Source organism: Ornithodoros turicata, chromosome 8 (genome assembly GCF_037126465.1).
Source record: "Ornithodoros turicata isolate Travis chromosome 8, ASM3712646v1, whole genome shotgun sequence".
In the NCBI taxonomy this organism is placed as follows: domain Eukaryota; kingdom Metazoa; phylum Arthropoda; class Arachnida; order Ixodida; family Argasidae; genus Ornithodoros; species Ornithodoros turicata.
The window spans coordinates 3,654,965-3,682,870 of record NC_088208.1 but is presented as its reverse complement, the minus strand read 5'-3'; the positions used below and the strand labels follow the sequence as shown (position 1 = coordinate 3,682,870).

The following is a 27,906-nucleotide window of genomic DNA, read 5'->3' as shown; positions in this document are numbered from 1 at the left end:
CCCTTTGTCTGTGTTTGTCCCATTGTTTTACCTTCGCACTGGGGTATTTTATCCATTTTAAAAGGTATTAACTGGCTCTGCATCACAGGATCACCTTGCAGACCTCATTGTAAATTGTACAAAGTTTGTGTGTGTTAGTAAAAACATGCTCTCTCTCTTTTTCTACACTACTGCATACCTCAGCACACCAGTGCATTTCTATTGGCTTCATGTTTAAAGCCCCTAGCTTCCTGTGATGGAAAATCAACATTTCCACGGTGTGAAATTTACAAATTCCTCCGGCAAGAGAAAACGAGAGAAAAAAAAATAACTGTAAAATGTTGCAGCATCCTCCCAACATCGCTTACCGACTTGTTCCGCGTGCTTCTGTGGCCTTTCGTAACTTTTCAGGGAAAATTAGACTCAACCCTGACGATTTTTCCTCTGGGTGTTCCCATCGTTAAAATTTTTTTGCGTCACGGCATGTGCAGCCGTGGAATGTGCCAGCAGTATCGGTCTTTTCAGGCATTGCAGTCGCGACTGATTCAGTCTAACCCATGAAAAATGTCGCAGGCCGATTGAAATCCTTACATAATTCTGTAATATATTGAATATTCCGCGAAAAAAAACAAAAAACACGGTTATGAGGGAAACGGCAGGTTCCACGAAACATGGCCAATTTTGCTGAATCGCAGAAAGCTATGGGCTCTATTCGTGTCTCGTTTGTCTGCGGAGTGACCACAAATAAGCAACACAATGAGATCGCACGGGCAGTCTTTATTTTGCTTGTGTCATCTTACCTCAACCAATCAACGGCAAATGACGATATCTCCATGATCATGTTTCCTGTTATCACACTTTAATCTATTTTGTTGTAAAATGTATTTTTATGACTGAGCATTCCATGAGTGAATATGTTACAATATGTGTACGCAACATTGTTTCGTTGCCACAGGATCTTTTCCTCTCCACCACCGCACATCTCGCTGTTACCTCAGGAAGATGTCCGTGTTTCGGAAACTGGAGTTATCCCTGCAGATAGAAGACGGGGGTAAAGATTAAATCCTCGGCGCAAAAACTGAAGAAAACATTGAACACGTTGAACGGACAGTCTGGAGACATACTAGAGTCCTATTCGACCATGATGCCACGTTGAAATAAGCAAACTTTATTGATTTATCAGCATAAAAACCCTGAACACGCTCTTCAGCAACAACCAAATCCCAACGTGCTTCACGTGTCCTTTCGTTGCCTTCTTCATCGCTACTGTCCCTTACTGTGTCCGTCATAAATCAAGGTGAACACACGTTCAACTATTCAACATGCCACATGCAAACTCTCATCCATCAGAGCGTAGTATCTGTTGAGATAGACAAGAAAGACGGTCATGTCGAATAAGTTGCAGCAAGGAAACACAGACAGAGGGTTAAAAGCACAGGAAAGGGGCATCTGCAAACTCTCGACGAAGTTTATTTTGCAAAAACCGGGCACTTAAAGGGAGCAAGCAAAGAAGCTTCACCTCAAACACGAAAAGACAACGCAGGATATCGTACAAACTACTTAACAGTTTTATAGGAAGAAAACGGTGTTAAAAATGACTACTGTGCTACTTTAAGCACGGTGTCGAACCAAAGGTTTCTCGTTCCATTTTTGGTGAGAGTTTGAAGAAAATGGTTGAGCTCCAAAAGCAAAAAATACCAGTTCAAACCGGTTCTGCCTCTAATGTCAGCACGGGTGACGGTTTACTAACAGAGTTCTCTCGGTTGGCTATCTTTACAGGTTCTTTAAGTAGCCTGTTCCTTTTCTCCGGGGAGTGAGAAGGGTAGAAAAGGCCAAATAAAGAATCGATACATATAACCAACTGAGGGAACTGTGCTTCTAGGCCTCTCTTGTAACTCTCCCTTGCCTGGAGGGTTTTCTGGGTATTTGGTGTTGGTTTGTGCAAATGAGTCTTTGCTAAATTTGTCATGCTGTTCTCATGTTCCGTGTCCCTTGACTCTTGTCCTTTGGTAGAAGTCACAGTGTCAGACATGCTGACAGTTGGGGCAATAAAAATTTGGCTCGCACGGAAGGTGGATTAAATTGTTACTTTTACGTTACAAAGTGGAGAGCTACATGTTGACAGCATCAAAACAAATTTGTGCAAGTTCCACTAAAGCCAGTTACCTAGTTAATCTTTCAAAACAAACAAGAATAAAACAAAAATAAAACTCGAAGGAACTCCAAGAAGTAGTAATATAATGCGGCCTCTTGGATGCAGACAACGTTCTTCGTCTTTTCTTTGGGTACATTTTTCATTTATTTATTTCTGAGGCAACATTAGAACCTTTACCAGTGTCAAATACTTGATGATCAACAATCATTTCATGATACCGAGTGCAAGAATGCGGTCGTGATATACTGTAGCACCACTAGACTGACAAGAAATTCTATATTGATTAAGCTCGTCTCAGGAACATGACAGAAGCCTGCAACCAGACAGAATTTTTTTTTTTTGCTGTCTGGCCTTAACCTGAATGCAACCAATTCAAAATACTACGTAAGGTTGGGTTCGTACTGTGGATATGCACGACGAATGCAAGGAGGGCAGTTGGTAATAGTTCATGATGGATAAAAGTCATAAAAGTAGCACACATTGAAGGTAACGAATGCTATACCGGTAGGTCAGCACCCCTGCCTCAGTGATATCCCCATTCTTTTATCCCCTACTCCCCTTTTTTTAAACTATCTGTCAAGCGTGTGACTTATCACATGCCTGTGTAGGGGGCCCCTAACACATTCAGGACTCTTTGTAGTACTCCTTGTACGTGCTAGTAAGTAAGGGCCTGTTCTCACATACAGCACTTTGCTCCACAGCACTAGAAAGCAGCGCTGTTTCTTCCCCCTCTCACTGCTATGAAGCGCTGGACAGAGTTGAGTTCCTCTCAACTTTTTCAATGCTCTCTTGCAGCGCTAGTTTGTGATGGCCAATCAAGAGGCTGCTTTACCCACGATGTCGCGGAAGCGAAATTGTTTTGCTTCCTGGTTTTGTGATGCCGTGTTGGTGTTGTGGTGAACGGAACATGGCTTCGGATTTCCAGTCCAGCTAGTTGAGCTTGTGCATTCACATTAGAGCACTGCATGGGCCGACTTTTCCGGGCCCGACCCGGCCCGGGCGCATCGAAAAATGGCCCGGCCCGACCGGGGCCCGGACCTTCATATTTTTATGCGGCCCGGCCCGGTGACCCAGTGACTAGAGCCCGGCCCGGCGTCTAAGCAAATAGAGCCCGGCCCGGCCCGGCCCGGCGAGTAGATCCCGGCCTAGTATTTCCAGCCGCGACGTACGCGTTTCTGGCGATTATCAAACACATTTATAAGTAAATTTATAAGGAGAGAAGACAAACATACAAGTGATGGCGGTTTAACACCGTAACCGCACGAGACCAAATTAAATCCAGAACGCACGGGGCATTATCGTTACACTGTCAAGATTTTGCGGAGATAGAGCATGCTGTCAACAAACTGCTTCTCCCAGTCTCTATCCCTCTCACCAAGCTTTGCCAGAGTGATTGTGAAATATGTGAGGAGTGAGGAGCAATGTAAAGTGGCTTGGAGAATGTTCTAGACGGTCGAATCATATGCATAATGCAGTACCCTTTGCTTGTCTTTGCAAAATATGCACAGGAATGACGCAAGCGCATGATGATATGAACTAATGCATCTCCAATGTGTGGAATTAGCTGTGTGGCCCGGCCGGGCCTGACTCTTGGGAACATATTTGTCGGCCCGGCCCGCGGTGGTGGCGTATTTTAACGGCCCGGGCCCGGCCCGACCCGTGGTGCTGGCGTATTTTGTCGGCCCGGGCTCGGCCCGGCCCGGAGCACACAGCCAATAACAAGCCCAGCCCGGCCCGCGGGCCGGGTCGGGGGCCCGGGCCCGTGCAGTGCTCTAATTCACATAGCTAAGGCCATGCTTTTTGCTTTTTGAAAATTAGTGGTAAAAATCGGGTTTTATTTCCGAAGCTGTAAAACAGGGTAAGATCAGGTGATATCGAGTGGAAAGGTAAATTTTCGGGTGGAAAATAAAAGAAAGAGCGCTTCTCGCTTGAGTGCTGTGCACTCTGCTTGGCTAGTGAGAAACACTAAGGCAGAAAACAGCGCTTCATTTCCAGCGCTCTGAAGCAAAGTACTGTTTGCGAGAACAGGCCCTAAATCCCTTTACTTGTGAGTAGATGCTGTGTCGTCCTTCTCTTCGTCCCCGCATTATTTTGGCGGCTTCTATCCACCATGCACATGCCAAGTATAAAGTTTGATAATATCCCTACATCTCGTTACGCCGGTGAACAAACAAACAAACACATTCTCTGGCTCGAATCACTAGCTTTGTACTTGCACTCACCTGAGGCTATCTGTGTGCGTCTTATATTCCATTATTGTATTGACAGGTAGGTTGAGAACTCTCTTCAAAGTATCACGTATGCGAATTGTTGTCTGGTGGTCACTCGCTGTGCGGTTCCACACTGATATTATGTCCTCCTGCGAACAAATTCACGTTACATTGTAAATTTTACACACAATGCTGCTCGTAATGTTCTTAAAGGAGCACAGAAAGCACTTCAGTCACGACCGTTTTTTCAAACCCAGCCGTTAACTTGAATGCTAAAATGCACCATGCAAAGTGACTCACTCGACAGATGCATACATATCGCGGAATGCAATTTTGAAAATCGGAACCGCGCGCAATACTAGTGGCAATGCCCGCAACTAGCCGCCGGAGCTGCTTTGACATCACTGCGGTACAACCCGCTAACTGGTTTGCTTGTTTGGAGAAGCGTCGTCTGCTACATAGAGAGAGAACTGGGAGTAGAAACGAAAAAGAAAAAAAAATGCGAAAAGCGCCGGCCCCGATTGGAGCGCGGCCTCTCTTGTAACCGCGATGACATCACAATCCTCCTCCTGGTTTCGGCCTGTAGAGCGAGTCGAGCGGGAACGCGCGCGTCGATGTTTGGGGGCGTTATATTCTAAGAAAAATACGGCGTACAGAAAATTTTTTTGGGTTAGTTTTCACGTCAAATTACGTCCTTTTGTAATTAGCCAGAAACAGAAAATCTTTTGGATGGCTTTCTATGCCCCTTTAAACACAAAAATAGCGTGGAAATTTTTAATAATAAAACTCTGCACTTGGAGGGCAACAAAAGTGTTCCGCTTTTGCGAGCGTTCAAACCTGTAACAGAACTGTACGTGCCTTCCTCCTCAACACAACATGACGTTCTTGAGAAAGCAAAGGTCTGTGATGTTACAATGTCTACTGCGTAGAGTTTAGGAAGATGAGGTGCCGAGGGCATAAAGAAAGAAACGTGATAAAAGCTAGAACCTAGGGCCGTGTGAATAGTCAGATTTTTTAAATACAGAAGCAAATAATTGAAATTCTAATCCCATATCAAATATGAAAATCTATCTTAGAATCAAAAATATCTCTTTCAGCCTGAACATATGCGAACAGCCCGTAACCTGCATGCCTAAGCCTGTAAACGCCACAGGAGAGGGTATACAACAAAGTAAGACCAGAGTGTCTACCAAATTGTAGCCTTCAAATTCCCTGACTTTTCCAGGTTTTCCCTGACTATTTCAAGCGAATTCCCTGACCAAAACAAAAGGGAACTTGCTGCCCGCTGCTATGTTTTGATACAGATCCCTCACAAAACGGACTATTTATTGAGTATTAGTGAGGCTGCCCTACTTTGCTGCCTCCGAGCTTGTCGTATTGCTACTCGCGGCAACATTGCTACGGCATGACCGCTCAACCACCGATCTACACTCCCGATTCGCTGTGCATCATCACGGCATTTGTTTGCAATTTTCCTTGACTTAAGCTGCTTTTTGGCAAGTTTCCTGGCAATCCTCTGACTTTTCCAGTCGCAATAAAATTCCTCGACGATTGCCGGTTTTCCAGGATGGTACACACCCTGAAAGACCCGTGTGCACAGGGGCAACACCACCTAGATGGACAAAGCCGGTGCATTGCCTCTCACCCTCTTTCAATTAAGAGTCAGAATTCATCTGCTGCTACGATTCACCGTTCTGCGAGTTCAAGAACCCGCAAATGATTACAGCTCACCTGGACCTAAACCTAAACCGAGACACTTTCCAGAAAATCAGTTTTGAGAAAGATTGAGACCAAAATGCACTTTATTTCCAAGTTTTCCCATTTAGTACGTGGGGACATTCGCAACTCGCAGACGTCAGTGATTCTTCTCCATGGCCACGACTGCAGAAAGCACGTTCGTGATTCGCTACAGCCGTTGAAAACACAATCCCGATTGGCTGACCCTCAATTGTTACGTGACGTCGACGAGCGCGCAGGCTTTCCGTAACTAGGTTGTGTTGACAGGGGGGTCTGGGATGACTTGCAAGACTTCTTTTTAATGGCGAGGGGAGGGAGTGCTAAATGACCCCCAAGTGTGCTACTCTTCCTCCATGTGAATAACGGGAACAGACATCACTCATGATAAGAACGTGCACTGTGTCAGAGGTGCTGTGGCAGTACAAGTGAGTATGTTTGTGCCACATTCGTCAACATGAAGTGTTGATGGGGGCAACCACTCATTTCGGCCAACCTTCCAATGCCCCTGAATACTAGCGCTGCTTAAGGTGAAATCCCTGCTCAAATCCCCGTCTGAAGCAGTCATACTCTTCACGCTTGCAGCACGAAAGTGCCTACAAGGTGCCAGAAAACGTGCCATTAAATTATAATTAAAAAAAGTATGCCACCTAGAAACATGAGGGTCAACGGCGTTTGTTCTTGTTTTTGCCACCTCCTGATGTGAATGTCATCTAAGTTTTATTATGCTTTTTTTTTTAGTGAACTGGAAAATCTGTGAAGGACACTTTTTTACCCGACCAATGTGAAGCGTGTGCTGAATTTATTCAAGTTCATGATAATTGACAGGATTATTCAGGAGCTACCCCATCGGAAAAAATAGCCAAACATCATGCGTTTTGGAGTGCAAGCAGCCTAGCGCTTGACGACTTTTTGCATGCCCTCGTTGTCAGTCTGATGAAAGGAGGTTGCTAAACTCAGCACACACAGAGATAGTAGAAGGAGATAAGACAGGCATGGCTTAAGAAAGGCACACATCTGGCTTCCGCTGGGGTCACGCCTCCCCTCTCCCAATTTCAGGAACTGTCACTTTTTCTACTATCCCAATATGGGCTGGGTTAAGCAACCTCCTTTCGTTGGACTAACAACAAGGGCGCTCAAAAGGTCGTCGAGCGCTAGGCTCTCAGAGCTCCGAAAAGCACGACGTTTGGCTATTTTTTACAATGGGATAGCCCTTCAATATCCGTGTCAGTTATCATGAACTTAAGTAAATTTGGCACGTGCTTCATATTGGTGGGATAAGAAAGTGACCTTTACCCAGGAAATTTTCGTGTTCAGTTTGTAAAAATTGGCAAAATAAAACTTACGTTGGATGATATTCGCATCAGGAGGTGGCAAAAACAGAGTAAGAACAAGTGCCATTGACTGCGTGGTTCTAGGTGGCATAGTTTTTTCATTATATTTCGATCACATATTTTCTGGAATGGCATTGTGTGTGCATCTTTTTCTTCCTGTACTGACGATGAAACAAAAAAAGAAATTTTAGGGCGATGTAATTAATGCGATGACAATGCGTTAGCATTAGATGTTTGTCTTGCCTCTAATTGCTTCTTTTAAGCTTCTTTTCTGCTTCTTACATTTTTATATACTTTGACTAGTATTTTGACTAGTGCAGTTTGACCAGTTTGACCACTAGTATTTTGACCAGTGCTAACACTGCAGTTTAAACAAGTGCTCGGAACCGTTTTTTTTTTTTTTTTGGTTCGGGATCAGCTCCGCAGCAACACAAAATATCGGTTCGAATCAATTTAAACCGGTAACTGGTTCAGGATGGTGAATTTTTAGCAGATTGCCATGGGTTAAAAGCAAGCACATCCTTACGATTCTCAAATAACACAAACATACTTTAGTTGATGTTGTTGACAACACAGCAGTGGTTCACCTCAATACTGTGTTAGAGACCTGCATTTCAGGTGCAACGTTACGGGAGCATACTGTACTCTGTATGTTCACTCATCGTATACACCCTGTTACAACTTGCTCAGAAACTGGCTGTTATTTTCACAGCCCAAAATTAAAACTTGGGGTTGCTGGACGACAAGCTTCACGTAGAAGGTGGTGATGATAATGATGACGGATGGAATCCCACAACTGCCAAATAGGAAGACCTAACACAACTGAATGAACGCAATTGCTGCGAGGAGGAAATATCTTCTGCAGCTGTCTTGCAGTTTTGCATTCTTCGGTTTCGGTGCCGTACTTGTTTGGAAACGCGGCTCAATCCGCTGTGTAAACCGTACTTCCGATATCCCACAACGCACATTATGTCTGAACCATTTTGCGAACCGGTAACCGCTTAAAGGGACAGTCCGGGAAAATCAGAAGTTGATTTTTTCCAACTGCCACGGAGGCTTACATGCTCTGTGGAAAGTTTCAGCTCACAAATTGGCATAGTTTTCGAGACACCGAATAAAAACTCCTCCTCTGAAGACATCCGGTTTTGTTTTTCTCCCTCCCATACTCCTTACCCCAAGGATCCTCTATGTACGTCAGCCGTCACGTGAGCATGACGTCCCCAAGGGACAAAGTGGAGCGGAGGACTGCGCCGTTGCTGGGAATGCAGAGAGGTGTTTTTTTCTATGAGTGTACTGAACCGAAGGCTGCGTCCTGATACCTGTGTTTACATTGACGCTACTCTGCATTTTACTTTACATAATGTGTGATTGCTACTCAAAATCGTCATAATGGGCAAATGCTAGCACGCAAAAACCAACTATCGCACAAACAGGCATGCGCAAGTCACGTGCGGCATTGCTCTTATGCACGTCATGCGAGACCTCGCTGCGGCCTTTACTCAGGACCAACTGCGGCATAGAAAAAAATCGATTATAAATTGTGCGATACGATTCCTTCTGAAATATTTTGCACAGTGGTTGTGAGGAGTATTAGAAATCATAAGGCGGTGTTTCCCAGACCTATGTTTTCGACCGGACTGTCACTTTAAATTTATTTCGGTTCAGTACCCGTTCAGTTCAGTGCGAGAAAAAAAAAAAAAAAAAGGTTCCGTTTGGCTTGGTTCAGCGAAAAATCTGGGTTTTTAGAAGTTTTTGGTTCGGGTTCAGTTTCGGTTCTGATCCCTGGTTTAAACCGCCACACGACATGAGACACAAACTCGCGAAACTCTTGGCGAACGCATGAGACATGCCTGAACACGTCCCGAGACGAGGCACAACTGATGACGGCTGCAGCCGACGAGCCCCGTCACATGCCACACTGTACACGGACACATCGCGTACCCCGCTACGATACCAGCTTTTCTGCAAAATGGAGCTTCTAATGATAATGCATTAATAATAATCGCAAAATAAAGTTGTTTTTGTTGTTCTCCTACATATAACCAGCAGAAGACGTGTTAAGACCTGTGAAGGCTGTGTTTGAAACGTTGCACTCTCATACTCTATGGCGATATTTATGTCTCACAATAATTATTTCATGATTCAACGTAAAACTTAGTTGTCTCGCGACGTAAACCACCAATTATTATTATTCAAGGTAAAAAGATATGTTATCAAGCTGACATGATGCCGTTCTTAACACACGATTACAGTACACGATTACAGTAAGTCTCCTATCCGAAGTATAACATATAGTCACCTGGAACCGTATGGAGACGACAGCACCGCAAACTTCTTCTCCCACCATGAACTGTTCCCCCAGAATGGCCAGTATGAGGTTCTCCCAACATCGTGATGCCAGTCCCTTCCGAAGTCGCACTATCCACTTTCCTCCTGCACGATTGGCATCGTCCTCCCACATGGGCTTTATACCATCCTTGAATAAATGGTAATCGCTGTGCCCCACGAGTTCCGATGGCCGTGCGAGGTGACTGTAGTTTCTCCAAAACTCTTCCACAGTTCGAAATGTGCAGATTAACTTCAAACTTTGATCGTAGCGCTGGTTCGTGGCCTGCTTGCCTGGCGCACGACGGGAGAACCACAGGCAATACGCGAACTGCAGCCGATGTTCGCCCGGAGGTATTTCTGCGATGCTGTCAACCGATTTCCTGTATTGGATCGTATGTATCACGTTAGAACATGGCTCAAATTTCACTCGTTTGCATTGACGGCTAGGCTACATACTTGCATATGATCACGTTGTGTATGCTTACGTTTCATGCGCTGTGCTCATCGCACATTCGTTCTCAGCAGATCTGTTTAGCACCATAGGAACTGGCTTCGCAACACAAAACAAAAACTGTTTGATGTACACAAAATATGATTAATAAAACACTAGGGCGCAACAAGGACCACCAACGCGACCTCAACTATGGTGTGTACGTATTTCTATTTTTTGCTCGCGAGATCATCTGAGATGCAAGCAATGCAAGCTTGCACTTTCCACCACCAGTCTACAATCTTTCGATGACGCCGCTTTCGATGTTCGGAAAAGTCGAAAAGAAACCTCTTACTTTATCTAGAAAGTTGCACCTGCAGTTCCAGTGCGTAAACTGTGACACAACGTCAGGAACTACTAAAAATGTATGACCTGCGCAAAAATATATTAAAATATATTACGACTCAAGGATGGCCATCGAGTGTCCCGCCACCCTTATGGAAACTGAGGAACTAATGGGAGCGCACTTCGTCTGCTATGACGCGCTACTTCACTGCTGCGCTGCATATCGTGAACAAATTCCCAGTTGAATTGAAACATTGGAGTACCTGAGACAAGTAAAGCACAAATGTTCTTGAGCCTTCGCTTCTGTACCAACCTTAAACTCCGCAAGCGGGCGTACGTTTGATGCTGACGCTAAAAAATCAATGGAACAACCGCTCATCAACTGTGCGTGTATAATGAAGCTCTTGGCAGTCAGTGTGTGGTTATTTGTGTGTTTGACTGTAGCGGGTGTTATAGGTTACGTATACGTACTTTGGGCTCAATACTGGCGCTGGGCTTCGCGCCGGCGCTCACCGACGGTCGTACGGCGCGTATCAGCATCGCCCAACGGCAGCATCATCGCGGCGTCGGCAGTTGGAGGCGTCGTAGAACTCGCCAAGCTTGCCCCGTTACCCAACGATAAAGTTCGTGCTAAAGTGGACGCCTATCGACGACAATTGCTCGTGCAACTGCGGCGATCCCAGATTGAAGGTGCTCGGACGTTAGCATTGCAACCTGATGGCAACCGGTATGGAGTTCCGCCGCGCCCAGCGACTCAAAGAGCACGGGAATTCGGCTCACCGAGAACGTTGCTTTGCAATGCTCTTAAAGTAAAACTTGGGATGCTCGATAGGTGAGGTCGCATTCATTGTATGGAGGGCCGTTCACGTGTGAGCAGTGGCGTATCTAGAGCTACCTGCGCCCATGGCAACATGGTTAACATGATGTCCTTGGAGATGCATTTTCGTGTGGTCCGCACTATGTTTCACACTACAACCTCTTTAATGGCGGGTGCTTTAGATCATTTACACCCGACCACATAATGGCGCCCCTGTTCACCTGGCGCCCATGGCACCTGTCCACACCTGCCACACCCTAGATACGCCACTGCGTGTGAGTTGCGGTCGAACTATATATATGGAAACCATGCAGAAGACATCAGATGCTGCAGGCTAGACTGGATATATGTACAGCTCCCGTACAGCAACCTTTGGGTTCATGAGGGAATCTTAGTTGAACAAAATTATTCTGTTAGTTTAACGCGAGGATTTTGTTCATTTAACATTTCTCCAGTGCCCCGAGGGTGACTGTTATAGCGCTCGGAAACGAGAGCGATTTTTTTCCCCAGTGTTATCATTAAGGGTGACGGGAGCTGTACATGATGGGGAGAAAATCCCCGAGACGGAGGAGCACGCAACACAAGTCAACTAACTCGAATTTTGCTGTTTTCGAGAGTTTGTTCGCCTTGTGTGTTACGCGTGTTCCTGCGCGTCTCCAGTTTTTTTTTTTCTTCCCTCTAGCAAACTAAACAACATTATGCATGAAAGCATGGCAACACTGGTTGGAAGCATTTTCCCATTATTCTTGTTGTTTATTTACCAAGCAACACATGTGTTTGTTCCTATATGCTTCCTCTTTCTCGTATATTCAGTTTATTTTAGGGATAGGCAAAGCGAATCCTCGAATCCTAGGCAGGGATCCCAGTGCCCAAAGCGGCGAACCGATCCTTTCGAATCCACCAACCACGATTGTTTGTTTCTTTTCAAAACTGGCGCCTCATCAGACCGCAGTCCATCGAAAGCCTTTCAAATTGACTGGCACCAAAAATTTCCCGATTCGAGGAAACTGTCGAAAAGTTCCGGATCACACCCACATCGACAGTGAATGTCACAAAGACTCATCGGGTGCCATAGCTGATAAAAACGCAGTAGATCATGAGCGGGTGAAAATGCTGGTGTTTTTAACAAAAATCTGCATGAATTTAAAACTTTCAGCTGTGTTTTCTTGTTTGTTTGTTTACTTTGCCCTGGACCGAAAGAGTTCAGGCAGGAACTCTTACATTACGAGTTGAAAAGTAACATGGTTTTGCTTTTGATCGTTTCTTAGAAAGAATTCAGACTCGAGAGTTTATGTCGATGAACGACACGTTAATTAAATTACATTTAAGCAGAAGTATATGGTTTTTTTTTTCCCCTGAAAGTGAACTATTATTTAATTTGTTTTTCATTAAACAAAGATATCAAATTCCACTTCAAAACACTTCTCAGCAGACGTGTTTTTTTTTCCCCGGACTTTTTAAACTCTTTTTTTAATAAAGGATTCGAAAGACTCGTGAATTCGCAGAACCTTCCTTGGATTTGCATTTGGATTCGAAAATTCAGGGTTCGTCCCATCTCTGATTTATTGATATCGGAAAGGCAAAAACGATATCAAAGTTGTTTTCCACACCAATGTCAATCAACTTAATACTTAACTTCACTGGACCGGTTCCAATAAGTTTGAACCAGTTTTGATGCATGCTTATAATGCAAACAAGTGGACCGTGTCCGACGAAAACACCTTAAGAATTCCTTCTTTCCTCTCGCTATTAAGGCCGATTAATGCCGTTACAGACTATATTCATTTTTCTTACGCGTACTTATTTTCACACTCTTTATGCATAAACTTGATCGTTCCCTTGTTTCAATGCCGTGCCAGGAGTACTTGTCCCTCCAACGCGACACTTGTGCAAGGAAATTTCATACATAAACGCACACGTATTCTTTGACGTGGTCGAAGCCATTTATGGGTAATAGTGACTGCATTTACGTCACACGTTAGTTACATTCAAGCAGAAGTTGTTCCTTCGAGTAGATTTGCATCTTCTCATTCCAAACATATCCCTTTCCCCCACTATAATACAGCGGACAGGAGCGCTGCGAGGAATACCCGTATCAACATCACGATGGGAAAGTCGTTCAGAGGGTGTACATGGCAAAGATATGGCACTACAATGACGGTTCCACTTTGTAGTTGAACCGCAAAGCGAACTTAGCCATCATGAGCAGCGAGCCAGCCGGGAACATAGATCACTGTTGCTTGACAGATAGACATCTCCCTGTTTGTAAACAAATGACGTCATGGTGTTCGACATCGCCACCAATAGACGATTTCAGAAAATCCCAATGCTCCTTGCGCACGCCTTGCATCCTGGTAGCTTACTGAGTGGGGGAACGAAGAATAAGCCTTCACGTTTGGCTTTCACTGAACTTAACACGTCGTGGACAATGGATAGGTATATAGGGGAGAAATCGAAATAGTCTTGAGGCCTCCCGTTTCTTTCGTATCGAGTAAGCTCCCACAGTTCAAAGCGGCGCAAAGCACTCTGGGATTTTCGGAAATCGTCTATTTAGTAGATTTGGACTACAATCGAAGCTAGGAGCGAACAAGGTCGCGCAAGAAGGCAAGGGTCTTGAGGGGATTACGATATGGTCCCTGAAAGGACGCGACCTTCGGTCCTTTTCTTTCAATAGCTAGGAGGCAGCGAACACGTGCCCGTTCGTGGAACCCAGCCCTTCCGATTTGTTTCGGTTTCATTCTGTCTCCCAACGTCATGACGTTTCTCGGGTAGAGGTCTGTTGGGGGTTATGATTTCCCAGTAGACGTCGCCCCGAGCCGTTTTGCCGCATTTTTACTAGCACTTACTAAAAAATATTTAGCCTTCCTTGCCACACGTATAACTTGTTGTGCAGGGTTTCCAAGCAACAAGCTGTTAAACTACGCCGTCCACACAACCTGTCTGTCTGCCGCTTTACGCTATCTTTAAACGATTAGCCCATTCATCGCGGGAGATTGTTTCAGGATACCAATAGACCTCTACCCGAGAAACGTCATCATGACGTTGGTAGACAGACGGAAACGGAAACACATCGGAAGGGGGAGGGCTGGGTTTCAAGAATGGGCACTTGTTCACTGCCTCCTATTGAAAGAAAAGTAGGACCGAAGGTCGCGTCCCTTACAGGGACCATCGTAATCCCCTCAAGACCGTGGCTTTCGGGCGCGACCTTGTTCGCCTCTATAGCTTCGAGCGTAGTTCAACTCTACCAAATTGGGGGCGCTGTCGAACATCATGACGTCATTTGTCTACCAACAGTGAGATATCTATTGGTGGCGCTGTCGAACACGACCACGTTATTTTTTTACAAACAGGGAGAGGTCTATAACAGACCGCTCCACATTGTTTCCCTTCTTGAAAAGCAGACTAGGGGACGTTCCTTTTGTAATGCTGTTAAGGTAACGACCGCCGGGAGAAGTGCCTCTGGTGCCTCTTTAACCTCAGAGCCGCCCTGAAACCAGCATCCGCGAGAGGCAAGATGTCTGTCAAGTTCACAGGAGGACTGTCTTAGGATTATTTTGCGTTCAGTCACGTAAAATTTACGCAGCGTTGTACGCGTTACCGAAATATGGTATCGCGATGCCGATACTCGTTACTTGGGTAAAGAGTAACGAAATACCGGTACATAGTTTTTAAGGTAACGAAGTACCGCTACAGATACTAAACCAAAAAAAGGTAACGCGATATTTTACTCGGTACTTTTGCTAAAATAGGAAGCAATTTCATGAAATCTCGGGAAATCTAAGCGGGCCAGAGTCAGTAAACAAAGTTAAGAAATATTTTTTTTTTTTTTTATTGGGTGTTAGCGCCGCGAAGCAACTGTGGCTATGAGCGACGTACAGATGTGGACAGACGGAGAGAGGATAGCAGGAAGGAGTGGGGGACAGGGGGGTTAGTGTGCGTCCTGGGCCGACTTCAGGGGGAACTGTGCCGACATTCGTCTGGAAAGTCTTCGGAAAACCCAGGGAAAACCTCAGACAGCACAGCCGGCGGTAGGATTCGAACCCACCACCTCCCAGTCTTCAGCACGACCTTGGTTACCACCAACGAGCGGACGCCTTAGCCCACTCGGCCATGCCGCTGGTATTAAGAAATATGACCGGTGAACCGAGGGTGGGGACACCATAAAAGTATCGGTATCTGTAAGGTTTACGGAGACCGCGTTACCGTAAATTTGCACAGAGAATACTTTTCCGATGCCGATTGAAAAAGGCATTTGCGATCCGCACTTCGATATCGAAAAAAGTAAAATTACGGTAACAACATCATCAACAAATTATATTCTGACGATGAAGTGGGGAGGTTTTCCACTCTAGGAGTGGAACGCTAGCTCATAGCTAAGGGGTCTAATGTGAGCGATGACAATGATGAGTGATGACGATGATGAGAGATGACGGTGCTGATCGGAGCGGCGATGGCGATCCTGATCGTGATGGTGGGAATGTCCGAGAGCGCTGTCGCGGTCACAATGAGTCCTTTAGGCCACTCGCCTAAAAAAAGCCAACTACATGACGTAAGGCCGCCCTGGAATGGGCCGCGGTGTCCCCAGGGCCGAGGATGCACGGCAGGTGGAAGGGGCGGCAGCCAAGGGTGGCAAGCTCTGATGGCGGTGTACGCCTCTCTTTGATATTAGTCCGTCAGCGGAGGAGTATATGTGCTCTACCATGGCCGGAGCCGTAAGTGGCTTGCACGAAACTTCTACAACACTAAAGTGGTGGCGCTCGCTCCGCGCAGTTTAGGACGCTGGCCAAAGGTCCTAGGAGCATCCTAAACTACCGCACTAAAGCTTAGGACTAACATGCCGCTATGAACCGTGTATCGAAGATTCGTCGTTGGCCCCAACTGTACCTCGCAATACAGTACGCATTTTCCTCGCAATACTAACAACGTCTCATTTTTTTTTTTTTTTTTCAACGGGACAGCTTCTGGATATCACTATCAGTTATCATGAATTTGAGTAAATTGGGAGCGCTCTTCATATTGGTGTGGTAAAAAAGTGACCTCTACTTGGCAACTTTCCGAGGTCACATCGCCAAACATAATTAAACTTACGTTACATGACATTCACATCGGGAATGGCAAAAACCTAGTAAGAACAAATGGTGTTAACCGCATTATTCTAGGTACCGTAGATTTTTAAATTATAATTCAGTTGACACGTTTTCCGGGACACCCTGTATGTACTCGCGTTAATCTGTCAAGTTGGCCTTCTTTCATGTTACTCTCGTATCAGGTGATAAGCCCGCTTTCTGTGTGGTTTCCCTGAATTCTGGTCATGAATGACACCTTTGTCTCCCCTGGTTCGCTGTAAACGGGAGGCGTACGCCTTCTTACAAAGAACTGTCATTCAAACTGTCATTCACGTACGCAGAGCAGCGCCTTTTCGAGGGGGTTCAAGAGGGGCAGAGTCCTCCCTCCCCGAAGGGGGCGCCGGGCAGTTCGTGTCTAACGCGTGCGCTTGGAGACTGGGAGGTCCGTGGTTCGAATCCGCGGGCCGGCTGTGCCGTCTGGGGTTTTTCCTGGGTTTCCCTCAGATGTGTAATAGGCGTATGCCGGCACAGTTCCCCTGAAGTCGGCCCATGGACGCAGCTATCCTCCCCACGAGCGGATTCCGCTCGGTCTTCCACTTCACCCTTTCCTCCTGTCCACCATCTTTCCCTTCCCGAGAAACATGCCGCCTAATCAGGCAGGCAGACCTCTCGGGTTCCTCCCAACGACACTCCTCCTCCTCCTCCTCCTCCTCGATAATAAGACGATAACGCGGTAGCCGACAAATTAGTATAGAATTTTTCTAATTCACATTTTGACCGTTTCACTTTGTTTTTATGCTTAGAAAATTTCTCTGCGGGGCTTTGAGAACATTTCCGCAACAAAATATACTATCCGTCATTAATAACTTACCAGTGCGTATAGTTAAGAAGGAGAGAACATTTATTTATTTGTTTTTATTTATTTTATTTATTTATTTCGGAGACCTTCAAGGATAAGGGTTTCGAGCCATTACATGAAGGAGTGGAAGTCGCTTCGTTCTGAGCATGGCAACTAGACCAACTCAAGAATAGGGAAAGTCGACAAATGAAAACACGTCAATTTCACCATTACCGACAAACAATGAAAAAGATACATGCTTATATAATGACAACATTGCCATGAGCGTGAAGAGACAGCAACAACAAACCACGTAAATACAGTACTGTGCGTGAAGCTAGCCCTATTTGCAACGAGCGTGGTGTACTTGCCAACGTAGAGCCATAGCCTCCTATATCAGTATCAGTATATAGGAGGCTATGCTCCGGCACTACACTAAGTGGGGAACTCGTTAAGTATTACACTAAGTTTGTTTCGTGCAAGCGGGCCCTGAAATTGGGAGAAGGAAGGCATGATCTCAGGGGAAGCCGGACGCGATAAGCCATGCCTGTGTTATCTCTTTCTACGATGCCAGTGGGCTGGGACTCCAACCTCCTTTCGTCGCACTGACAACGATTCCGCTTAAAAATTGGTCGGGCGCTATCCTCTGGGAGCTCCGTAGAGCACGACGTTTGGCTATTTTTACGGATGGGATAGCTCCTCAATGTTCCTGTCAGTTATCATTATTTGAGTAAATTCGAAACGCTCTTCACGTTGATGGGGTAAGAAAAAGTGACCTTTACTTAACAAATTTCCCAGTTCAGTTCAGCAAAAATTTACATAATTAAATTTAAGTGACACGGCATTCACGTCACGGGGTGGAAGAAACCTCGTAAGAACAAATGCCGTTGACCGCATGATTCTAGGTCGTTTTTTATTATTATTATTATAATTGAATGACACGTTTTCTGGGACACCCTGTATATGGGAGGACGAAAAAATTCGGGAAGGGACAAGAAAGAGAGATGGTGGTTTGGTTATCGTGTTACGCGGTGAAGTTCTCTTTCGAGAGTCTAGTAGAGTCTATATATGCGGCCCTCGATAATTTATTTCACTTATTTAATAACCACGACATTTTGATTGCCTCCATTCACCACGATGACCGCTGTTTGCTACGCAGTTTTGCAGAGCCATTCCGTTCGACGAGATACGGACGCTATTTTCCGAAGACTCCCTTTTGGCAGGAGAGATACAACACCTGCGCCCTCGTGTCCAGTGCTGGATCACTGCATGGAGCGCGTCTGGGAGACGAGATTGGTAAGCCAAGCAATGTTCAACGCTCAGGGTTAGTGTTGAGATCCGGGATGTCCCGGGAGTCCCGGCTGTGTTTGTCGTCGCGAAATCCCGGGATTTTTTTTCCGGAAATTCCCGGGATTCTCGGTGCGTCAATTACGAGTTATTTAATTTCTAGCACGCATTTTGAATGCTACAGTCCTTTGTCCTTAGCTGCCTCTCAAGCACTGTTTACGCGTCTTTTTCCACTCCTTCTGCCGGTAAGCAGGCTTCAATTGTTGGTGCCTACGCTCTTAAAAATGAACTTCGAGATGATGGTTGGCTAGGAGCGTGCTATGCGGTGAAGTTCATTTTTAAGAGCGTACACTCTTAAAAATGAACTTCACCGCATAGCACACTCCTAGCCAACCATCATCTCGAATGATATCGTTATCTGCCCTGATTTGTTGAAAACAGGAGGCGTACGCCTTTTTGTGACAATTATGAACAGCATAAGTGTCACAAAAAAGGCGTACGCCTCCCGTTTTCAACAAATAACCGCAGATAACGATATCATTCGAGATTATGGTTGACTAGGAGCTTGCTATGCGGCGAAGTTCATTTTTAAGAGCGTATGACGCACGTGCCAGAATTCCCTCGTTAGCATCAATCATTCAAGGGGCTATGAACTCTACGAAGCTAGTCCGCCGACTGTGTCGGCTCCAAACAGCGATTTTAACTTGTTGGCTGTGACACTTTTTGTATAGATGAATCTGATAGGTTCGTATCTTCAACATGCACGCTGCTAGCCAACCATCATCCCCAATGACAACGTTCTTGCTCCTGATTTGTTGATAACGGGAGGCGGAGCGTATTATGTATCGATTATGCACGTGAGGCCGACAACGGCAAGCCCTTTCACCACACACCACCACCACCACCATCGATTATGTACGACATTATGGTTACACACACACACACATAAGGATACGATGATGAGATGGGGGCTGCAAAATAGGCTCTGCCTCCCGTTTTCAACAAATCAGGGACGAGAACGTTGCCATTCGGGATGATGGTTGGCTAGGAGCGTGCTATATGGTGAAGTTCATTTTTAACAGTGTAGAGCAGAACGGTATGCGTATACCTCGCGATGGCGTCTGATTGGTTGCTACAATTCTTCAGATGACGTAACAATGGATAGAGGTATCTAGATGGCGGTACGTCTACTCGCCCGTATCCAAAAAAAAAAAAGCGTTTTTGTATTAACGCTGCACACGTTGTGAAGGAAAAGTATTGAACAATAAATTGTAAATAGAATTAGGAAACATAGAAGAACAATATTACCATCTATTACATCCGTAACTAAATATCTGCAGATAGGAGTTCCTACCTCCTTTGGTGTATCGGCGGCGTTCAAAGGCCTTTATGGTGGTGCGCGCGTGCATAACACTGCAAAGAAAGGGCGAAAAGGCAATCGCTTTTGAAAACCAGCCTTTTCCTGGTCATTAAACTGGTGGAGGGATTCACATTATTTTGCTAGGCAGATTTTGACACTTCTGTTTTGTGTCTCTGTTGTGACTGGCGCCGACTAACAAACATGATCTGCACCTCCTTGCGTTCAGTGACTGAGTTTCTTTTTCTTCTTTTTTTTTGCTCATTTCTCTTGCAATGGGGGAGCGAACCCCCGTCTACGCAGGGCAGCGAACAATGTGACAATAAAAACAACAATAAAAAAGCAAGGTACACAACAACGCAACAAATATATAAAAAATCCACACACACACACACACACAAATCAGAACATGGTGCAAGAAAGAATGCAACAACATGGTAAGCGTAAACCCCACAATAGGTTGCCATGACGCGGTCGCTTTAGTTTGTCCACTGATCTCTCGCTATAAATAAAGTTTTGGTGCTCGTTAAAAAAGGTTGGAAATAAAAAAAGTTTTGGAAGCCGAACCTTTCTATACGTGACAACTGGGATTAAAACGAGCCTTTTATTTGAGGAGAAAAACAACCATTACATGAATGATGACGGGGTGAGGTGATTCACCGCAACAATTGCGGTACCATACCTCAGTGCATGTGGGATAATATACGAGTGGAGTGACGATGAAAAAGCTGAGGCATGCACACACACATGGCACACCTAAATGAGACACCACGCACGCGGGTGCATGTGCAGAACATAAAACAGGCCTTATCAATTTTTGGATAAAATGTGTCGCAACACGAATCTTTTCATTAACACGCTGTGACAGGAGGCCGAGGAGACAGACACAAAATGCACACGGGAAACATTCCAGTTACTACGTAAAGGCTGTGTATGCGTGCTGTTTCGCTTTGACATCAATCCAAACGTCGTGTCGCGGGATCACGGGGTTAGTCGGGAAAAATCCCGAAATCCCGAAACTGTAAAAATGGGCCGGGATTCCCAACCCTAGTGAAGGTATTAGTCTTTCGCAAAAATTGTTTGCAGAAAGAGATAGTCTTTCACCGAACGGATCAGTTGGCAGCGTGTTCACCTACTGATGCTGAGGTTGCGGGTTCGAACTCGTCCGAAGACCCCGATAACTTATGGCAAATTCCAATGATCAATCTGGAGCGGTATTATTTTTCTCCGCGGCGGAGAAGTCATGTTTCTAACTGGTCGTTTCAGGTGAGCTCATTTCACAACGGAGCGCTCTTGATCCGCCGAGAAAGTTCGGATCCGACGAGAAGTCCAACAAAGTGGTGTCATCACTTCCGCATCTTTCGAGGGAAAGGTCGCGAACGGTATTGGACGACTCGCCAAAATTCCCAATGCACGCAATGACTACCGTCGTGGTTTTACTCGACTGGTCAATCTGGTGCGGATTTTTTTTTTTTTTTCTCCACGGCAGAGCAGTTGTTTCACTGGTGGTTGCAGATTCGCATGCTCGTCGTTTCAGACTAGCTCGTTCCACGACCGGGTGCTCTTTCTTGCTCCGCAAAGAAAGAACAGATTCGGCCGCAACCCCAACAATATACTGTCGTCACTTCTGCATCATGCCATGCAAAGCAGTAGCGAAAAGTAGGACGACTGGCCAAAATTGTGGGTTGACGCAAGGGCTGCCGTCATGCTTGTAGAGGAGATATGGTGTTCCCCTACATGAGTTCTCACCGGCGATGATGAAATGTCCCAGTGGGCAGATATGAGTGGCCTCCCGCTAGGACTATGCCGGTAGAACATGATCTTCCTTTGGTGCGTAGCTTAGTGACTTTGTCGGTTGTCAGTGGTTCATGCAAGTAGTATTGTGAGCAAGAGAACGGTTTGTTCTTCTGTGTAAGAAACTGTTTATTTTTCACCGAGCGAATCAAGCATGCGCATCAATGACACGTGGCGCACCATGACGGAGCAGGATGTTATGGATGAAGGAGCGTGCGACTTCTTCAGAGGATCCCGACGGAAGAGCTGCAGCTTCGACGTAGCGTGTGGCGTGGTCGATGGCTACAACGACCCAACGGTTACCGGAGGGTGTCGTAGGTAAGGGTCCATAAAGGTCAATTCCTACCCGCTCGAATGGGTGGAGGGGCAGTTCACGTGGTTGGAGATGGCCTGTTTTAGGAGGCGACGAAGGCTTCCGTCGTTGGCAAATGATGCAGGATGAAACGTAGCGGTGAACTGTGCTGTATAGACGAGGTCAATAGTGTCGCCTGCGAATGCGGTCATATGTTTTCAGGAATCCGAGGTGGCCAGCCGTGATGTCGTCATGAAGCGATTGGAGAACTTGTTGGCGGAGGTCTTTGAGGACCGCAAGTAGGAGACGCTGGCCATCAGGGCAGTAATTCTGGCGGTAGAGGAGACCGTCGGATAGTACGAAGTGCCTGCTCTGGCGCCTAATTCTTCGGTCCGTAGACGGTTCTGAACCGTCAAGGTGACGAATGATGCGGGAACAAGTCAAGTCCTGCATCTGTTGAACGCGTAGGAAGGCCGGGTCAGAGGCTCTAATAGGGCAGATAAGAAGATCGGCGGCGTCTTGGGACGGATCCACAGCGCGTGGTATTGAAAAGGACTGGTCAGGGGGAAGCGGGCAACGTGAAAGCGCGTCCGCGTCCAAGTGTAGACGGCCAGACTTGTACTTGACGGTTACGTCGAATTCTTGAAGGCGCAATATCCAACGCCCTAGTCGGCCGGAAGGATCTTTGAGTGTACCGAGCCAGCAAAGAGCATGATGATCTGTGACTACAGCAAATGGCCGGCCGTAAAGGTAGGGACGGAATTTTTGGATCGCCCAGACTATATGGCAAGGCACTCCTTCTCGGTTGCAGAGTAATTGCGTTCTGGTTTCGAAAGAGTCCGGCTGGCGAAGGCCACAGGGTTCTCCATCGGTTCGTCGGGAAAACGCTGAGCCAGAACGGCCCCGATGCCGGTTCCGCTGGCGTCGGTGTGCAATTCTGTCGGTGCCAAAGGGTCAAAGTGGCGGAGAACTGGGGCCGATGTCAGGAGTGTCTTGAGCTGATTAAAGGCAAAGGCGCACGCGTCAGTCCAATTGAGCGGCGTATCTTTCGCGAGAAGAGCGGTGAGCGGAGCAGCAATGTCGGCGAAGCCACGGATGAACCGACGAAGTTCCAGAGTGAAGGTGAGGCTGTAATTGAGGTTGATGGTGAATCGGTCGCACCTCCACCAAGATATGAGCAACAGAACGGTTTGTTCTTCTGTGTAAGAAACTGTTTATTTTGCACCGAGCGAATCAAGCAGGCGCATCACCCAGGGAGAGCGTGGGAAGAAGAACACGATGGCGATGGACGCAGGTCTGTCTCACAGTATAGAAATGTGTCCTATAGCCAAGAGTTTTCTCTAATCCAAGAGAAGCCTGTTCTAATCCAATTCTAATCCTATTATAAGCCAAAATCCAGTCCTAATCCAACACAATCCAGTTCTAATCCAACACAAGCCAATTTCAAAGCCATCTCATTGGTCGGCATTAGCTCCGCCCACATCACGTTGATTGGCCCATGCTAAGCCTACTGATCATTGATTAGTTGACCGTAGCTTCGCTCCTTTATGCTAATGAGTTGGCTTGGCTCCGCCCACTTCACGTTGATTGGCTCATGCTAAGCCTACTGATCGTTGATTGGTTGACCACAGCTCCACCCCTTAATGCTAATACCTTGGCTCCGCCCACTTCACGCTGATTGGTGCATGCTGATCACTGAGCCTTTATGCTAATAAACCGGCTCCGTTGATTGGTCCACTCCGCCCCTTTATGCTAATTACTTGGCTCTGCCCACTTCACGCTGATTGGTGCACGCCGATCGCTGAGCTCCGCTGATTGGTCCATTCTAAACCTACTGATCACTCTCCCAGACTTTCTAAGCGCTCTGATTGGCCGCCGCCACCGATTGTCCTGTTCTAAGCCCGCCGATTGACTCGCTGAACATAGCCTTAATTCGTGCCCGCAAGATGGCAGTGGCCCCGCTGCGGCTTTATCTCAGATGTTCAAACTTACCTTGTGGCGTGCAACTTTCTGCCCACTTCATGCTGACTGGTCCATTCTAAGCCTACTGATTCAGACGTCTAAGCCGAAGCCTACTGATCACCCTCCTAGACTTTCCAGACGCTCTGGTTGGCCGTCCCCAATGTAAGCCTATCGATTAGCCCTCGCTGGCCCGTTCTAAGCCCACTGGCGCCAGATGGCGCAACTCTTTACTGGCTCCGCCCACTTCACGCTGATTGGCCCTTCACAACGATTGGTTCATTTTAAGCCTACCGATGGCTGGCCCTGATTGGTCCACGCTAAGCCTACTGAACGGTGATTGGCTAACCTGAATTTGTCGCTCCTAAGCCAGGCCGCAGCTTCAGACAAGACACACGCCAATTGTTGATTTCAACCTTTATTTAGTAGAGAGAGTATAGAAGTAGCTGCGTTTTGGAGCTTGGTGACGATTTGGTACAATAGCCTCCTAGTCCAGCTGTGGGTTGGTTCAGCTGCATCAGATAGATCATTGGTTCATAATTCTATGCGGTCATCTCTCGCGCTCATTGCTCACTCAGCTCCCTCGGTAGATTCCAACTGTTATTGGTTCATCTAACTGCAAGTGGTCTGCTCGTTAGTCCATCTGACCGCAGGTGGCCGCTCACCCAGCTCCTTATTCTTCTTCTTTACTAACTGAGCGGGAGTTGGAACTTGGTGGCTGTCCAAAAGGGCGCCTGCAGCTCCATTTCTTGTGAGTTTCGCCAATATGGCAGTGACTATCATACGTGACACTCTGTAGTGAGCATCACATGTACTATTGTGTTTTGTTTACACTTGTGCTTTAGTAGCGGCTCGATATGCCGCTATTCTTCAAGAATGCACATAATGCTTTCATGGCCTTGTCTTGTTGTTGAGGACCGGACCAAGGTCCAAGAATCTTGTAGAAGCTGAATGGACGGTTGTCAAGTTTTTCCAGTGTCGTTTGAAGTTCTCTTCTATGTTTCTTAAACACTGGACAATGCATTATGACGTGGTGCGTATCTTCAGGGACGTTGCAAGTTCTGCAGAGTTCTTTTTTTTAGCAGCTCCTTATTGGTTCTAGTTGGTCACAGCTCCCTCATAGGCTCCAACTCCGATTGGTCCATCTAACAGCAAGTGGTCACTCACCCACTGCTATTGGTCCATTGAACTGCAAGCCACTCATTGGTCACTCACACTCATCTCTAGATGAGATAAATTTAGCTGTGGGAGATTGTAACTTTTACCATAAGATAAGTTTAGCGGGGTCATACGCTAGTAGGCTCCAACTGCTATTGGCCCGTGCTAACCGCATGCCTCCACCCTGCTGCCCATTGGTTCACAACGTTTCTGCGCATGCTTTGACGGCACCGAATAAGGTTCCCTACACATTTAATAGAAATTATGCTATTGGTCCAGCTGCGTCATAGGGCACGGCTTGGTTCTGCTGTGGCTGGCCCTGATTGGTCCATGCTACTTACCTCGTGGCGCAACTCTTTACTGCCTCCACCCACTTCGCGTTGATTGGTCCATTCTAAGCCTACTGACTTCTAAGCCGGTCCACGCTAAGCCAACTGATCACTCTATCAGACTTTCTAAACGCTCTAATTAGCCGCTACCGATTGGCCCTCGCTGGCCCGTTCTAAGTCCACTGACACCAGATGGCGCAACTCTTCACCAGCTCTGCCTACTTCAAGCTGATTGGTCCATTCTAAGCCTACTGACTTCTAAGCCGAACCCCGCTAAGCCTACTGATTGGCCCTTCACACCGAAGCCTATTGAGGCAATTGTGTTTCTTCGTATTCAGCTTGGGAGGAATCTTCTTTTTTGAAGATTGAGTACCTGCGTGCATAGCATTGTTTAATAAGCGTTGGAGCGTCAATGCATCTTGAGCTTTACCACATAGCACCACTATGCTTTTGTCATTCTGCTTGATTTAGCTAATTTCATGTGTTGAGGTGCAACGCACGCTGTCTAAAATAAAAATAAAAAAACGAGCCCAAGCTCTATAGGGTTTATTGATCCTTCAAATTGTTTTTCTCTGCACAGCATCAACTATCGATATTTTCTCGATCATGTGCTTCTTCCTGCTCAGCTTTTTTATTTCGAACGCGTGCTGGCTTCCCTGCTTAGCATCACGACGAGTTTTTTTGCACTCTGTTTAATAATGTTTTTTTTTCTTTTCTTTTTTTTGTGTTGTTGTTGTGAGTCTGTGACAAAATTCGTTCTTAGGAATGAACCCACTCCATAGCACCTTTTGCCATTCTGCTTGATTGAAATAAATTTTTAGGATGAAGTGCAAAGCACACACACACAAAAAAACGATACTATAAGCTTGTTCCCAGGGGTGGGCTTCACTCAACGCACGCGTGCAACCGGGTGAAGCCAACTTTACTCGTGTAGAGCGTGTTTTGAGATGTGTACATCGTACCCTGAACACGTTTTTTTTTTTGGCAACTGTGTTTATGTGAACAGCGGGAGGCAGTGGCATGTAAGCTGTTGAGCCTTCTAACGCTGGCTCTCTAGAAGTATGAACCAGTTGGATAGAAATGAGTCACCAATGGACCTTCTTTCACACTCGCGACGCAGCTGCCCATCTTTGCAAAGAGGGTAATCACAAGCGGCGCCATCTCTTGTATGTGTAGGGAACCTTTTTCGCTGGATGTGAAAAAGTTTCATTGTGAACCAGTGAACAGCCGGATGGAGGCATGGGCCGATAGCAGTTGGAGCCTACCAGCCCCAGGCTAAATCTATCTTATGGTAAAAGTTTCAATACCCCACAGTTAAACTTATATTATCTCACCTAGAGATTAGAGGGAGTAGCAGTTGGGTCTAGCTATGAGTGGAAGTGACCAATTGCAGTTGGAGCCTGCTAGGGAGCTCTAGACATAAGTGACAAATGAGAGGCTTGTAGTCAGATGGGCTAATGAGCAGACCACTTGCAATTAGATGAACCGATGGCAGTTGGTGTCTATCGCGGGATCTGAGTGACCAATGAGCGCAAGAGATGACCGGGACTAATGATCTCTCTGATGCATCTGAACCAATCCACAGCTGGACCAGGAGGCTGTTGTACCAAATAAAAGTTGAAATCAACAATTGTCGTGTGTCTTGTCTGAAGCCGCTGCATTATGGTTTAGGAGCAACAGGCTAGCCAATCACTGTTCAGTAGGCTTAGCGTGGACCAATCATTGACATTGGTAGGCTTCGGTGTGAAGGGCCAATCAGTAGGCTTAGTGTGGTTCGGCTTAGAAGTCAGTAGGCTTAGAATGGACCAATCAGCATGAAGTAGGCAGAGCTGGTGAAGAGTTGCGCCATCTGGTGTCACAGGGCTTAGAACAAGCCAGCGAGGGCCAATCGGTAGCGGCCAATTAGAGCGTTTAGAAAGTCTGGTAGAGTGATCAGTAGGCTTAGCGTGGACCGGCTTAGAAGTCAGTAGGCTTAGAATGGACCAATCAACGCAAAGTGGGTGGAGGCAGTAAAGAGTTGCGCCACGAGGTAAGTAGCATGGACCAATCAGGGCAAGCCACAGCAGAACCAAGCCGTGCCCTATGACGCAGCTGGACCAATAGCATAATTTCTATTAAATGTGTAGGGAACCTTATTCGGCGCCGTCAAAGCATGCGCAGAAACGTTGTGAACCAATGGGCAGCAGGGTGGAGGCATGCGGTTAGCACGGGCCAATAGCAGTTAGAGCCTATTAGCGTATGACCCGCTAAACTTATCTTATGGTAAAAGTTACAATCTCCCACAGTTAAATTTATCTCATCTAGAGATGAGTGTGAGTGACCAATGAGTGGCTTGCAGTTCAATGGACCAATAGCAGTGGGTGAGTGACCACTTGCTGTTAGATGGACCAATCAGAGTTGGAGCCTATGAGGGAGCTGTGACCAACTAGAACCAATAAGGAGCCACTAAAGAGTGGCGCCATCTGGTGTCAGCAGGCTTAGAAGGGGCCAGCGA

General features: G+C 46.4%; 2 protein-coding genes across 2 annotated transcripts in view; one reads left to right on the top strand and one right to left on the bottom strand.

Moving 5' to 3' along the window:
- Positions 1-736: 736 nt before the first annotated feature.
- LOC135366394 (eukaryotic translation initiation factor 4E type 2-like) lies at positions 737-10,452 on the bottom strand. The gene is made up of 4 exons (XM_064599078.1): positions 10,226-10,452; positions 9,712-10,120; positions 4,357-4,493; positions 737-1,011 (listed from the first exon to the last, which is right to left on the bottom strand). Exons 1-4 carry the CDS (start codon positions 10,279-10,281, stop codon positions 969-971), a joined length of 645 nt encoding a protein of 214 aa, XP_064455148.1. The 5' UTR covers positions 10,282-10,452; the 3' UTR covers positions 737-968.
- Positions 10,453-10,706: 254 nt separating this feature from the next.
- LOC135366393 (beta-galactoside alpha-2,6-sialyltransferase 2-like) overlaps positions 10,707-27,906 on the top strand; it is a 92,930-nt gene continuing 75,730 nt past the window's right edge. Inside the window, exons 1-2 of the mRNA XM_064599077.1 lie at positions 10,707-11,347; positions 18,396-18,532. Coding sequence (XP_064455147.1) covers positions 10,878-11,347; positions 18,396-18,532 — 607 coding nt within the window. The 5' untranslated portion in view covers positions 10,707-10,877. The remainder of the gene's footprint in view (positions 11,348-18,395; positions 18,533-27,906) is intronic.

What these genes read in the sequence shown, in the direction of transcription:
- LOC135366394 (XM_064599078.1), bottom strand. Translation starts at nt 10,281, where the DNA reads ATGGTGCTAAACAGATCTGCTGAGAACGAATGTGCGATGAGCACAGCG. An exon ending in TCGTCTCCATACGGTTCCAG is followed by an intron (nt 4,494 to 9,711) that starts GTGACTATATGT and finishes ATTTGTTCGCAG; the next exon opens with GAGGACATAATATCAGTGTG. An exon ending in ACGCACACAGATAGCCTCAG is followed by an intron (nt 1,012 to 4,356) that starts GTGAGTGCAAGT and finishes TTCTATCTGCAG; the next exon opens with GGATAACTCCAGTTTCCGAA.